The sequence below is a fragment of the Rhinolophus sinicus genome, chromosome 17 (assembly GCF_057876585.1).
Source record: "Rhinolophus sinicus isolate RSI-liver-muscle chromosome 17, RSI-T2T, whole genome shotgun sequence".
NCBI classification, from domain to species: domain Eukaryota; kingdom Metazoa; phylum Chordata; class Mammalia; order Chiroptera; family Rhinolophidae; genus Rhinolophus; species Rhinolophus sinicus.
Window position 1 is genome coordinate 94,988,842 of NC_142517.1, and position 16,313 is coordinate 95,005,154.

Consider the following 16,313-nt stretch of genomic DNA (forward strand, 5'->3'; position numbering starts at 1 on the left):
ACATATGAAAAGTTCTTTCAGCCTGTGATGATGTCAAAACATTCACTTTAAAGGCTTTTTTTTTTTTTTTTTTTTTCTGAGGGAATCATAGTAGCGTGAAAACATTGTCTATTCCTTTTGAAATATGTAAGACAGGCTGTGGAATATTTCCACTTGATCCATACGTAAAACATCCCATAATATATCTACAGTGTCAAATATGGAGATTTATTTTTAATAACTTCTATAGTGATAACACACATGGTTTAAGTTCAAGAGAAAATAAAAAAAGGAAAGTTAAAAGATTATCGGATGCAGAATTTCTAAAGTAACATTTATTTCAAAGGCTCCAGATATCTGTGAGACTGCTTGCATGTAAATCTTTCAAATTTCAAGAGTTCAGCAACATTGCTCTTCAAAGCATGTTTTTATCAACAATTTTAATAATAAGCTTGCACAGTTTTAACAGCTTTATTGAGAATTTCAAGACTTCCGACACATCCCTCACTCTTCCTTTTATTAACAATGTTTGAGGACTGGAGGAAATTTCAGCACTCTCCAGTATCTGGGTTTATAGCATCCTAGATGAGAATGTGAATTCTGCAGCTAGAATACTTAAATTTGAATTCCAGCTCTCCCACTCACTCACTTTGTATAACCACATACAAGTTTCTTAACCTCTCTCAGGTGTCTCAGTTTCCTCATCTGTAAAATCTGAATAATAATAGTAACTGCCTTGTAGAATTTTGTGAGAATTAAATGAATTGTTACATATAAAGACCTCAGATCAATGCCTCACACATTGTATGCAAACAGTAAATATTAATTTTTATCACACACACACACATACGGGACCAGATATATAAATTAAAATGCATATTCTTCATTTGAAGTGACATTCCTTAAATAACCATCATTTGCATAGTAAGTTTCCTGGGTTGACTATGTGTCAGAATAGGAACCATGGTGAGTGGAATGTTGGGTGTTTGCTTCCCAGGTCAGTGAGATACATGATTATTGCACAGAAAAGGAAATCATGAAGACCATCTTTGCAGAACATGTAGTCCCGGTCTCTTTATTGTGGGTCTGACAGCACATCATGCATCATCACCTCTTTTGCTGAGTTATCAAATGGAATCAGTGTTGGAAAAAGATGTTGGAATGCCGTTCTTGGTCTCCAGTCTGTGTATCTACTGCTGGGAGTCCAGGGCTTCCATTAATAATTGCTGATGTGCTTTGCATTCCCAACGCACAGTGAAAGAGGATTAACATCTGGTGTGCCCAAAAAACATGAACATTACTATTTCTTAGAGTGGACATCTTTGTTTTACCAGATTTAATTCAGTAGCTTTTCTTTGTTTATGTTGGGATTTGTGGCATTTTATGTCATCCCCCTCGGAAAATGTTGACAAGCTTACACAACTGTGCACGGAAGCATCGAGGAGGCTTTCTGCAAAATATCACAGATCCCAAGACTTGCTGTTTCATCATTTTGGAAGGAAAATATACACATGTGCTTCCTGTGAAGTATCTATTGTCTAAGTGAAGGAGCTTGTTCCATTTCATAATAAAGTCGTGAGAAGAATAATTTTTAAGGGGTCAGAAATGAAATACAAACTGTCTTAATTATGGTATCTTTAAGCCATTAAAACACTGAAAATATTATGTATCCATGTTTTTATATTCCGTGTTTGATTTTCAGTTAATGTGACTAAAGGTGGAGTAGAGCACTGCAAGTGGTACTGTATTTTAAGTCTGAAGCACAGCTCTGCCAATTTACAAAGTTATGACTCTAAAAACTGTGGCACATCCCAGAATATTACGGTACAGTTGCTTTGTCTGTAAATAAAAGGAATAATATCATTCAGTAGAGTTGACCAAATTATATGTGAGTGTAATGGAATGAAGAGTTTGTTGGGATTCTGAATAGGAAATATTATTTGTTACTTATATAACATTTATTTAATATCTTTTTGTTTTTCTTTAGGCCAGGACTTCTTAACATCAGTGAGCCTGCCGCACAGCCCTGGCTGGCAGACACGTGGCCTAATACTGGCAACAATCACAATGATTGTTCCATCAATTGCTGTACAGCAGGCAGTGGGAACAGCGATAGCAATCTGACCACCTACAGTCGCCCAGGTTAGAGACACAGACATCTTGATGTGTAGTTGCACTGGAAGGAACCAGCCAAAAAGAGATACATTTCTTCTCCCTCTCCCTGCATGGGAAGGGAAAGTTTCATCACCATGTTTAAGAAATGTTGACTATCATTTAGCAATCTAGACTGACTCAAGTTATTTTCTCCATCCCTATATCTCCACACCTCAGTCTCTTCCAAAAAAGTTTCCCAGTACACAGTGGGTGAATGGAGAATAGAATCTCTAGAATAGATAGCAAATAAGGAAAAATGAAATTATGTAAAAATATTCATAAAACTCTTTAGGGTTATAATTTTTAATTGTAACTATTTCATTATTTTCAACATTTGAGCCATAAAACAGATCAAAATGTGAATAAATCTATAGTTAAAGTGAGCCAAATTATTTTAATAGCAGTGGTAATAATTGTATAACAGTAATACAAATTTTCAAATGAAAATTAGCTGAAATTCAAAATTAAATTTTTATAGTATAGAAATAAATTCTGAGAATACAAGAAATATATATCTTTTGCAGATGTGTATGCATACGTTTATTTGGCATCATGTGTTTGGGGTTCAGAAACATGCATAAGTAAATTAGTTTGCTAAAATTTCATGCTAAAATATGACAGTAAAATATGGATGTTTAGTATGTAATATTTGAACAGAAAATTATAAATGTTTTTTATAAAGAAAAAAATCCCTCAACATTCACGATATGGGAAATATTGAAAGAATTGTAAAGAATCAAAAGATATGATGATAGAAGTAAAATAACCCATGGAATTAAGGAACAGGGAAATAGAAGATAGCATTTACACAAAGATGTTATGTAACGTAAAGTACAAGTCATAGTGCCATCTATAGGTCTAACCTTAAAAGAAGTCCCGAAGGTCCATTGGATAAGGATATGGATATGACATCCATGTGACCGAGTCCATATTCTCCAAAGGTCCATATCCTAGTCATCCAGACAGACGCTTACATAATTTTAAATAAAAGAAAGACTATGGTGAGACCGATAGGGGAGAAATAATGACAGTACTCATTTGAATTAATATGTAGAACTCTGCTGTCCAACATGGTAGCCTCTGCCTATATGTGGCTATTTCAATTTAAATAAAATACAATTTAAAATTCAGTTCCTCATTCTCATTAGCCACATTTCAAGTGCTGGTGGCCACTGTATTGCACAATGCAGAATAGACCATGTCCATCATCTCAGAAAGTTCAATTGAGTAGCACTCATTTCGAAAGACTGAGGAAGAAAAATGAGATTGCCAAATCCATATTGCCTTTAATAATATGTCTGTACCCCTATTAAATAAAATTTAATACCTAGAAACTAGAATTACTAAAGACCAGATGGATCAAATATCCCTGTTTCCTGATCATTTATTATTGAAATGCCAAATTGTTGAATTCAGTATTCTAGAGAAGTTGCAAAATTTTCTTAAGAGTCTATTCCTATTTATATCTTTATTACCCACTGTGTTAACTTATATATTTTTTAATAGAGTAAGGTTTTTTATTTACAATAAAAGTTTATATTTGAGATAACATTTAAATATTTTTTTATTAGTTTCAGGTGCACAAGGCAAAGTAATACTTAGACGTTTATCATTTATATTTAACTTATAATTTTTTAAGATATCCAGTTGGAAACTAATCTTCAAGGTGACTTGTTAATGTTGGTGCCATTATATACTGCATGAATAATATAATATTGTTTTCACCACTGTAACTTGACTAATTTTTTTTTATTTTAAAAATGTTTTAATTTTAACTCCTACTGTTTTAATATTTTTAACTACAGGCTTTAATATTTCTCTGTATCAGTTATTTCATTCTCAAATATTTCAATGAAGGGAAAATTAGAAGGAAATTGAGATAGTAGACATAATTGATATTATTTCAGGCTTTATTTGATTAAATTACCCTGGTAATGTATGATCCGTTTTCCCATCATTATTGTCACTTTATACTTCTTGGGGTGTCATTATGAAACCATAAAAAAAATGATTAACATCTTTGCCTGACAATGATTATCCTACGTGACCAAGAGAAGAACTAATAAAATTCTCCCTAGTACTATTTACTATCACTCCTCTCTTCCTCATAGCTTTTGAGTAGAGATACTTTATAAAATATTGAAATCTCATATTTTTTGATGGGATGGCAGAGATTTTTTTCTTTGTTTGATTCTCAACTTCTATGCTTGGTTCTGTTGCTTTGATAGCTAAGTAGTATCTTCAAGTAGTTCAATTAACTCCAGACTAGAAAATTTAAATTTGGCACATATATTCATGTATATGTTATTTGGGTGGAATTCTCATTAATGGAGTTGTTAAAGAAAAGTTCTCTCAAATTGGGTGAATTATTTATTATATAGCACTTTGCAGAAGTTCCAAATTATTTAGTCTATATAAATTCTCTTTCGTCTGTATATAAATTCTTTTATTCCCTCCATTTTCAATCATTTTCTTTAGAAAGTACATATGAATACTTGGCCCTTTTTACTGATCTTATTGAAGCCCATTTGTGCTTTACATAACAATTTTACTGTGACTCACAAAGCTACTTACAAAAAGCCTTAAACAAATAACCATGGAAAATGACTTTCTCCTTTTCCTCTCCGTTGCACATAGCCGATTGTATAGCAAATTATAACAACCAACTGGATAACAAACAAACAAATCTGATGCTCCCTGAGTCAACTGTTTATGGTGATGTGGACCTTAGTAACAAAATCAATGAGATGAAAACCTTCAATAGCCCAAATCTGAAGGATGGGCGTTTTGTCAATCCATCAGGGCAGCCCACTCCTTATGCCACCACCCAGCTCATCCAGTCAAACCTCAGCAACAACATGAACAATGGCAGTGGGGACGCCAGCGAGAAGCACTGGAAACCGCCTGGGCAGCAGAAACCAGAAGTGGCACCGATTCAGTATAACATCATGGAGCAGAACAAATTGAACAAAGGTGAACCGCTGTGCCTTCATCCTCACCCTTTTCTGTCTTGGTACCCCTAACCCTCAGCACTCCGTGCCGAAGCCTGGCTGGGACGAGCATGTGAAATCTTTCTTTGGTTACTAAGGTTTTTGTATTTCTTTGGTTTCAGAATTTCTGTGTCCGAGAGTTAATTAGCACAACAATAACCCTGGAAATTGATTTTATAATAATATATAAGTATTTTCAAGTCGTCTTTTGAGATTAATTTAAATTTAATCGTAGGTGAAGGATTGCATAGGACAGGCAATCTTTTATTCATAAAGCAGAGCTACAGCCGTTACAATGCCTCACACTTTAAATAAATAGACTATCCCATTTTTCCACTCGAGAATGTAAGGTAATTGCTTCTACATGGTCATATAAACGAATGGCATTTTTATATCAAACTGGAGAAAAATAATTAAACGTGAACTGGAGAAGTGGTTCAATTTGTTGTAGTTCTCCTACCTTGAGTGCTTACTAAGGCTGCTGCAATGTACGATTTTAGAACCTACAATTCTTTGGTTGACCTGATTGAAGTCTGTCAGAATAGACCCTAAAGTAAATTGAGTTTAGTGTTAACTTGTCGCAGCAGAATTGTATCTTATGGCCTGAGGGGAATGTTTCTCTTTCTAATAAGGTATGTGTGAGTCGGAATTTGATTTTTTTATAGTCCTTCAGGCTAATGTTTTAATAACATGATTTGCAATGTTATATCATAAAGAAAAAAAGGATTGCTCTAATTTGAATAGATCAGGCAATTTTGTACAAGTGTCCAGATGAAGGATACATTTTATTGTAAGTAATTAGACACATAGGTTTATTTTCTTTAGGCTTGAGTTGGGACCTTTTTTTTTCCCCCCCGAAAATAAAACATAGTTCGAGATTACAAAATAATAGCTTAAAACCACTGTTTTGTTTGATTAAGTTAGTGTTATGTGTTTTCATTTAATTACAGACTCATCCTGCTTTTTTCTAAGTTTAAAAAAACACTGGGTTGGCATAATAATCCAATTCAATAAATATTTATTCAGACTCTTGCACAAGTTCATGACAAAGGCTGACAAAGATGAATAAGACAGTTTGTGCAATCATAGAGTTTACAGTGGGAATTCAAACTATTATTACATTGTTCCTCTAACGTATATGGCTTTACTGAGGACTTTGGAAGGGTCTGACAGTTCTCTGTACAAATATTTCAGAGCTCTGATTTATTGTTTATACTGCTTGTAAACAGACTCAGTATGTCACACTATAATAAAGACCCCATCATGCAACTAGACTGACAGATTATTACTCATTATATCCCAGTGGCGAGTTTATCATTTGGATTTTCCCCCTCTGCTGAAGTAAGCAGAAGCATTTCTGTGGCAGACTGAGATTCTTTTTTCCTTATCATGGGTATTTTTTATTATATATAAGCTTGCTGACAAGTTTCAGTTTTGTTTCTTTTTAATTTTCTTTTATTTTATGATTCATAGATATGATATTTTCCCGATTTCTTATTGTTAAAGTTATTTTGTTACTACATCTTTCAAGATAAGAAGTCAAGCAAACCTAATTTCTGTCATAGCTGGTTTATAAATAATTTAAAGAGAGGAAATAGTCCCACATAGGATTCGTCCACACCTCTGTTTAGTCTGGTGTGTGGAAAGAAGATGATGCAAAGATTTGTATTTTGTAAATCGTAAAGGAGACATGTTTAAAGGTCTATTTTTTCTTGACTTTTCCTCCGGTAAACTTACATGCAACTTAGCAAGTAATCAAAATGGTGGCTTAAAAGCCTAATTGTTGGTAAATGATTAAGGCAACAAAGAAAAACTAAATGTTTATGTATTTATTTTTTTTATCTGAAATGTGTAGATTATCGAGCAAATGATGCGGTTCCTCCAACTATCCCATACAACCAGTCATATGACCAGAACACAGGAGGCTCCTACAACAGCTCAGACCGGGGCAGTAGTACGTCTGGTAAGTAAGGGGAACCAAAAAGAAAGTCAACATCTCCTTTCAGAAGGTGGCACGTTCAAGATTATTAATTGAATGCTAATGAACTCATGTGTATATGACATTCCTATTACTTTATGTAATTTGTATATTCCAGGCATAGGTTTTGTCTCTGCAATTTGAAGGACTGTCCACGCAATAAGCCATTTCTGTTTCTGTTCTATTTGGTCACAAAGGTTAAGGATCCTGTTTTCCTCCTTGTGAAGGGAACTTTAGTAAAGCCAGAAGCGTCAACTAATCTTTAAAGGCAGTTGAAACTTGTGGGGTTTTTTTAGTCAAAATATAAGTAAAACTGTTGAACATATAGTTGATCTGATAAATATGTTACCATTTGAAAGCAGGCTATAAAAGCACATCCATTTAAGTACACTTGAGCAGAATCAAAAGGCTCAGACACAATATTATGAGATAGGTACAACAGGAAACTGCCTCGGTGTATAACCTCTCTACTCTTCCTCAGTTCTTTCTCTAAAACCTCATAAAGCCACCTCCCGGCTGAAGTCTCTAAGTGCCTCAGAAGCCACAGTGAGGCCCCTTCTCTGTGGTCTGTATGCTGTTGCAGCTGTTTGCCAGCTGTTTTCCTGATAGGGGCTGCAGATGGGAGTTTGCTAGTACTTAAGTCCTGTTTTTCTAATTAAAGGCAGTTCGTTATTAGAACTAACATGTGGCAAGTCACACCACAATGAGAACAAAACCAATTGATCTTGACTCGAGTATGTTTCTCCAGGACAGGGTGGAAATATCGCTTCTGAGCATCTGGATTAAAGTTGTTGCTAGGTGCTTTTAGCCAAGTGTCTCTACCCCTCTTTTGTAACGAATATAGCATTTGTGTTTTCCCATCTTCCCTTGAGTGAGGCATGCTGATTTGGCATTTTCTAGCCCGTATTTTCAAAGAATGAAATTGTTCATATTTGAATTAAAGGAACTTAGAAATTGCTCTTTACTTTTTATATCTACTCTTATTCTACTATATGTTGTTTCATTATTTTAACAATTAAGAGCTTCTTAAATGACTTTTTTCTTTCTTAAAGGAAGTAAACCCTAAATTAACAGAAATTTTTCAAAGATCTGCTCTTGCAAAAACCATAGAATATATTCTAATACTGATACCTCATGCCATTTCATCTTTGAATTCTTAGCCACTTAGAAAATCATAACTTAGAAGGAAAAATATGATTCTAGGTTATAAATATTCAGTTGACTTTCTCTACGCCTCAACTAAGGTACCTGGATCCTGATGGTCTGCTGCTATTTATTATTAGGTATTTTGTGAATATTGATAAAAAGATGCAAAAATGTGAAATCTGTTGGTAATTAAGGGAGAGAATGAAGCAAACAAATGAGGTGTAGGAGAGATTTGTGATGTGAGACCTCTCAGGACAGACGGAGATGTTCCAGTATATGTGTGCCAGGAAATCAAGAGGAAGGCACGGGGTATGGTCACCTCCACAGCCATTCCAGTATCGGACAACTGAGCAGAGGAAGAGAGAATGGAAACACACAGGACACATAGTGTACTGATAGCAGCCTGTCCGTCAGCCCGCACTTAGTGCAGTAGCAGACCAGTGTGAGAATGTGTGGCTTAACACTGCCATTTGACTGAAAACTCCCAAGTGAGTTAAGAAAATAAACCTCATTGAATATACTATGACCAGGTTCATACCCGCATATAATTTGGAGCAGTTTCAGAGAGGTTAAAAAAGACCAAGATAATTCACTGAATTTAAGGGATCATATGAGAAAAGTAATTGTAGACTCATTGTCTATAATGTATATAACAATCTAAAATGTATCCTATTGAAAGAGGAGGATTAAGACCATTTTATCTCAAAATAGCTTTTGACCCAAGTTATTTTAAAACAAATCCTCTAAAATGTGCAGCTACCTATGTTTAAAGAATACGCCAAATCGAAAATCTCAACACTGGGGCACTTGAATAATTGGGCTATTTCCAACAGCTAAGAATGTTCAGGAAACATCATTTTACTCTGAGCCATAATTTTATAAAAACAGTGAGTAAAAACTCTTCTTTTTAAAAATAATTTTTATGCTTCCTTTGTTGTTACATTACTTTTTCCAGTAATTATTTTCATCTGCACCTGCCTTTCTGATGAGAGCTAGTAATTTCATTGTGCCTAAAACATTTCAACGGACAAGTACAAATTATATATATATTCAGTGATTTAATGCAACAGTGGCACTCTAATAGATCGTATCTGTATCATATTGTATTTTAAGTTCCAGCAATTAAATGCTAGAAAAAAACTTCAGAAAATGTGTCTACAGCTCATTTGTTGTCCATGATTATCCATAGTGCAATTAATTGCTATAAGAAGATCACTATTAATGATATGACTTGTAAAATTCATTTATGGTTTTATTGCTTTTTTGCTATTTATTTTGCAGTTAAACTGGTTCATCTCTGTTGTACCAAGTTCTGTTTAATATTAATGAAGAAAAGTGTTTTTCTCTATATACATACATGAATTACAAGATCATGTTTACAGAAAGTAATTAACGTATGAATAATTGAAAAATCTTAAAGGCCGGATATGAAAAACTTTCATTTTGTTTCTTTTCAAGGGAGTCAAGGGCACAAGAAAGGAGCACGAACACCCAAAGTACCAAAACAGGGCGGCATGAATTGGGCGGACCTGCTTCCTCCGCCCCCAGCACACCCCCCTCCTCATAGTAATAGTGAAGAGTACAGTATCTCTGTCGATGAGAGGTAAGCGGAACTTCAGAGCTGACTGAAGGGAAGTCATGCGATTCCTTACACCCCTGTCAAGTAATTGTTACCCAGATTGCCAACGGGAGACTGATTCCTAAGGTCTATGAGCATTTGTCTCTGAATAAAACTGTACTGATAGATCAGCAGGACTTAAAAACCTTCCTCGGTGATGCCAAAAAAGGAATTTGTGCTTTAGAAGCTTCTTTTGGAACTAAGAATCATGAACCATGACCATATACCATGCCAAAACAATGTATACAAGTGGGCACTTTGGTCAGCTTTGCTCAAGCAGTAGTTCACTGTAATCAGGAGTGTCTGGAACACTGATGGTAACCACTTTGATCACCTCTTGTAATTGCAGGAGTCAAACGTGACTTGTATTCATCTTTTGTTATCGATATATGTTGAGTATTACAATTTTAGTACAATTTTTTCCTTTCTTAAATGTGTATACATTTTTTTGGCACCCTCTGTATGTATATATGTATGTGTGTATATATATATGTGTGTGTGTGTGTATATATATATATATATATGTATATATATATATAATTTACATGTGTTTTACATTTTATTCATCATTTTCATATGTAATAATGAATATATGAGATCACATATATATGTATATTATATATGTGATTTTGTGATTTATATATATATATGTGATTTTGTGATTTTCAAATATCATAACTTCTATTGAACACCTCTGAATTTTCATTAAATAATTGTATGAACTTATACTATATCTACGGTATCCTGATAACTGTTCTTAGACATTATTCAATTATGCTGAAAACTGTACGAATTTAAATTTCACCAAATGCCTGTATCTCTCAGGGATTTAACAAGTGTAAGTAATCCACATGACAGCAGTTAGAAAGTTGCTTCTTCCTCACTCCCGAGTCTGTAGAATTGGACATGGTACTTCCCAACAGAACAAAACAGCTGCTTTACTAGTAGGATCAATAGAGTAGAACTCACTTGCCATAGAGAATTCACACACAAAAAACCCTCAAAACCTACCTGAAATTGCAGTATTTTTAGTTACTATTATAGAAATAAAGACATTGTCATTTCAGTCTACACACACACACACACACACACGTTTTACAGTTCCAACTATGCCAGAAAACAAAGCCTCTGTACTTTTATTTTCTAATTACTTCGTGAATATTGAGCCATTGCTTCTAAGAGAAATACAGGGTTAGGTTTCTGCAAGCCTCTGGTCATATTTTTGTCGACCAGTCCAAGTATAACCTTGTTTTACATGAGTTTTCTTTAAAGACACCGTATTTAATAAGTTTTGGTGACTCATTAACCTTGAACTCACAGCCAACAGCCCTGTAAGTCATTCCTTAACAATCTTATCTAATGTACATATTTTCTCCGTTAAGGCATATCACAGCTTTTTTGCCCTTAGGAACACTAGACAGCACTAAGGTACTACACTTCCAGACCATTTTAAACAGGAAAGTCACCAATATAAAGAAAGAGAGAGAGAGAGAACAATGTAGCATGATATAGACATGAAAAGGACACTTGTTTCCAGTGTGAAAGCTGAAACAAGAAGGCGGAGTGTCACCTTGTTTGACCCCCTGCTAGTCCTGTGCCCAACAGGTGGCTCAAATGTTGTACCTGTCTGTACATGTCTATTAAATGACCATGAAAGTACCACAGGTATTGACTTTGGGGTTGCAGATAAATTTAAGCAAGTAAGTGAATTCATAAATATAGAAGGATTGTACTTTTAAAAATTCATTTTCAAGGCTATGATAACATGTATTGATGTTTTAGTCCACCACAAAAACAAAACAATAATAAAAACAACAGGAAATACAACTATGCCCCAAAGGGAGAGACTGAATCTAACCGGGAAGAATGGAGGTTTCTTGGTCTGCTGGGTTTTGTTCTTGACCTTGACAAATGAGAAGGTTCTCAATGAAGAGAAGGGGTTTTATGGACATTGGGACCACACAAAGACGTGGATTTCCAGAGAACTAACAGGAAACAAATGGTAGGGAGTGAGAGAAAGCTGGGAAGGCAAATATAAGCCAGACTGTGCAAACGCTTGAATGTTTTGTTTAGGCACTTACATTTTATTCTCTAGGCAATGAGAGCCATTTATTACTTTGGAGCAAATGAATGACCTGGGAGTGATGTGTATTATAATAAAGTAATTTTGGAAGCAATGTGAGGATGAAGAAAGAGTGGCTGGAGGCAAAGAAATTGATTAAAATGTTATTGCAGTAACACATACAACAGATTTAAAAAGGGGAATAGATACTAAACATTTTTTAGAGATAGACGAGAGCTGAACTGGGGAACAGTGTAAAGTAGAAGAGAGAGAAATAATTCAAAGATGACTACAAGATTTCTAGTTTAGATGAGCGAGCAAATCGCTCTATTATTTGTTGATACAAGAAACATGATAGTAGGATTAGTAAAGTAAAAGATACAGAAAAATCATGTCACATAAGCCTCAACTTTCCTGAGTTCAAGTAAACAAGGCAAGTGGTAAAGAATGAACTAGAGAGAAGGGTAACTAGAACACAATTTGTATAATGCAGTAAATCACTGCCATTCTAATCAATAACCATAGGCACTGGGGTAGGAAAAAAGAGAAAGGCTTGAATGTTTTCCAGATCCATCTAGAGCTTCCACATAACTCAGTAGAGGAGGAATGGGGGCCTTTTATTCATTATTATTTTATTGTGTTTTACATTCATCATCCTAACTGCAACCCAACTGCTTCATTTTGTGTTCAGCTAAAGAAATAGTGACTTATGATAATTTCAGAGGAAAAGTAGGTGGTATTGGATTAAATAAATAAGTTGGTCTCCCGTATCTTTCCCTCTGAAGGGATTTTCAAGAGTCCTTTTTTTCAGAGGTTAGCGTATCATCTTTGGGTCATCTGCACAACCATCCTTGAGTTGCCCTTTAGAGATCATGTTGAGTAGGCAAGACAGACTATAGCAAACACATTTTGGAATTACTAAATTAAGCCATGTTAAATAGTTTTTGTTGTTGTTTTTTTATTGCATGACTTCTCAGAGCCTGTAATAGGCCAGTGTAAATTGTAATACCTCAGAGGGAAAAAAAATTATATGTAGCAATTCACAAACCTTTGTGATGATGAATATTTTTTTTTTTGACAATGCCTCATTAATGTGGCTCAGAACATTTTCATTTAAAACACAGTTCAAAGCTGACATTCCTTTAACTATACAAATGGTTTATTTGAATAACCTGACTTAAGTCTAAGTGCCCTTGTAATCTGTTTCAGCTATGACCAAGAAATGCCATGTCCAGTGCCACCAGCCAGGATGTATTTGCAACAAGATGAACTAGAAGAGGAGGAAGATGAGCGAGGCCCCACTCCCCCGGTCCGAGGAGCAGCTTCTTCTCCAGCCGCCGTGTCTTACAGCCATCAGTCCACTGCCACTCTGACCCCCTCTCCACAGGAAGAACTCCAGCCCATGTTGCAGGACTGCCCAGAGGAGATTGGCCATATGCAGCACCAGCCTGACAGGAGGTACTGTTGTCAGGAGCCTCCTTTGCTCAGATCAGATCATTTCGAATCCTAAGTAGCATTTAGAGAATGCTATTACATGAATTAATTTTCATCTCACATGAGCCTTTTTTCCAGTATCATTGCACAGTAAGCCCCGGTAATTAACATACCAAGTAATATTATTGACCAGAACATTAAATTAATTGATCCTAGTGAACTTGCAACCATAAAATAATGTGCATTAATACTCACGCACTTATGATAATTACATTTATAAACAAACACATGGAGACTATGTAGTAAATATATGGTTTGCTAATCTTGTAAATTTTATTGATGGCAGGTGTTTTTTATTTTAGTTTTCCTTATGTATTTCATCTGTGGAAAATAGATTTTCTCCTGTCTTTTTAAATGAAGTCTGCAGAATGATCTGTTCCCTTATGTTATAGCTGTAATGTTGCAGAAGAGTGAGTTTGGTGTATTCCTTTTCGTCTTGACTTTAGGTCCCTTTGTTTTGATTGAGATATTAGGTTCGAGTCCTTTTGTCCACGTTACTAAATAGTGTGTGTGTGTGTGTGTGTGTGTGTGTGTGTGTGTGTGTATGTCTTAAACTCTTTTTAACCTGTATATTTAGTACTGTCAACCAATACATTTGTTATATACAAATACTTCACTTGTCATTTCTACCACATAAAAACTATTACTACGTCATCTTAGCTCTTTTCTTATTGTTGATGATTTTGTTTGTACTATTTTACTGCACTTCACACATTGTGTGTGTGTGTGTGTGTGTATAACTTCCTGTATTCCTAACATCATTTGAAACTAAGTATATTATTTGCCTCAGAAGGTCTCCCTTCAATATTCTTGAATGAATAACAAATTATGGTTTCTGCTGCTTGAATTCTGTCAATTAAAATAGAACTTGCAATGTTTATTAGCTATTCAATCAGTAAGAGGTTATTACAAAATTTAGATCATTTTCTAAAACGAAGGAAGTAGATAAACCTTCTACTCTGAGACAAAGAGGGAAGTTGGATTGTGATAATTTAAATTGAATATTGTTAACCCATGGAACTTCATGCAAATGAGAACAAATAAGGCATCTCATTTCCCTATTAAGGTCACAGACCATCTCTGCTTCTCTTATTTAAAGCAAATGAGAGGCTAATAGATGCCATTAGTTCTGAAATACCTTAGGATTCTTCCTTCATTCTCTCGAATTACCTATTTCCCTGCCATTCCCTTCTGTGTTACAAGTGGTACCCAATATCGTCCTCTTAACCTGCCTCTTCTATTGTGTTCCTTTATGTCATCCTCTCTAACTTGCTCAAAAACAATAAAAAATTGGTTTACCTTTATCTGTGTTGACTTTTCAGCCTCTTCCTTTTCATTCAGTCCTTTATCTTCACTGTTAGTCCTACTATTTTTGAAACTTTCCTTAGCCTCCACTTCTAGTTATCATGCTCTCCTTCCCTTCTATTCCTTAGGGTTGTTTAAACACTTCTTTCTCCCTAAGTCCCATTCACACTTCAGCCCACTGCATTTTGGTGTCTACCATTTTGCTTCCATCAGTCTACTGAAAGTAACCTCCTAAAGGTCAATCTAAACGCTTCTCAGTCTTTATCAGATGTAAGCTTTATGCAGTGATGGCAATTTTTAGAAGTTGTTGTGAGAATCAAATGAGACAGTGTGGGTATAGTACCTAAAGCAGGGTAAATATTCAACAAATATTAATTCCCTAATGTCCTCACCCTTACGCTAGCACTCCATTACTTGGTTCAGCTATACTTATATTCTGATGGCTTTCAAATTCATTTAGCCATCCCAGCTCTCTTTATTAAGCACTGTGGTGTTTCCACTTGGACATCTCAGATTACACATGTCCAAAACCAAATTCTTTGTCTTTGCAAATGTGTTTTTTCTCCTCCTTTGTTGCCTATCTTATTTAGAATTATCAATCCTTTTTTATCTGACCAATGTATTAAAAATAAAATAGCCAAGGGAATGGGCAAAATTATTTTTAAAAACTTTCTCATTTTGAAATCAGCTTAGTCTACTGTTGAATGTTTTCTGTTGTCTTCCTACCATTCCCCAATGAAATTATTCACCAAGTCCCTGCAGCTCGAACTCCAAAATACCTTGTGATTTTGTTCATTTGCTATTCTTACGGCTGCTAGGGCAGGTGATCAGTCTGTACTGCCACGTCCTTAAACTCATCTTCACTTTTCTTCTCTCTCCCTTTTTTGGTCTACGCTCCACATTATATTTCTTTATACCCAAACCTTTTAATTTATTCCCCATTCAGAGTTGTCTTACTGTTTAGCCCTGTATTAAAAGCCTTTCACAATTCTTCCCCTTTTACTTCCTCTCTACCTCCCAGTTCCTCCATACTTCACTTTTCTAATTAATCTGTTTGAAATTCCTTGAATTTGTCTTCAGGTTACCAACACCCAGGTCAACAATGCCACTTCCTGGCCCACAGAGGACTGGTCTTGAACTAGCAGGAGGGGAAGGCCACTCTTGCCTCAATGGCCATCACCAAATGCCCAACTCACTTAGGGTCCTCACTAAGCACATGTGTCTTGCACATGCTCTTTCTTTGATTGCCTGGCAAGCATTTCTCATCATCTTTCTACGTCCTTTTCAAATGTCCCCACTGTGTGAAACTTCCTTCTGGTTGCCTAGCGAAATCAGCCAATCCTTTTCTTTACTCTTCACAATGGTCTGTTCACAACCCTGCTATCATACTAATCAGTGTTTAGGTTTCATTAGCATTTGCTTATTTGTATCTCTGTTTCAATATTTAAGTTAAAAGCTCTTTGAGGTCAGATCTCATGTTTTACTCATGTTGTTGAGTTCCACAAAGCTTTCTTCAGTAAGTATTTGATTAATGGGAATCTGATACTACAGGAGAATTTTGGAGTCGACCTACTCCTGCTGTTTTAG

At 35.3% G+C, this 16,313-nt stretch overlaps 1 protein-coding gene across 8 annotated transcripts in view; it reads left to right on the forward strand.

The window, feature by feature from the left end:
• The window catches only part of ROBO1 (roundabout guidance receptor 1), a 1,115,129-nt gene that overhangs the window by 1,069,116 nt on the left and 29,700 nt on the right, over positions 1-16,313 (forward strand). For 6 of the 8 annotated variants that reach the window (XM_019750008.3, XM_074333370.2, XM_074333356.2 and 3 more), the window contains 5 exons: positions 1,967-2,121; positions 4,771-5,106; positions 6,979-7,086; positions 9,706-9,850; positions 13,137-13,385. In XM_019750008.3, coding sequence (XP_019605567.1) covers positions 1,967-2,121; positions 4,771-5,106; positions 6,979-7,086; positions 9,706-9,850; positions 13,137-13,385 — 993 coding nt within the window. The remainder of the gene's footprint in view (positions 1-1,966; positions 2,122-4,770; positions 5,107-6,978; positions 7,087-9,705; positions 9,851-13,136; positions 13,386-16,313) is intronic. The other 2 variants (XM_074333375.2, XM_074333380.2) reach the window with 1 other exon arrangement.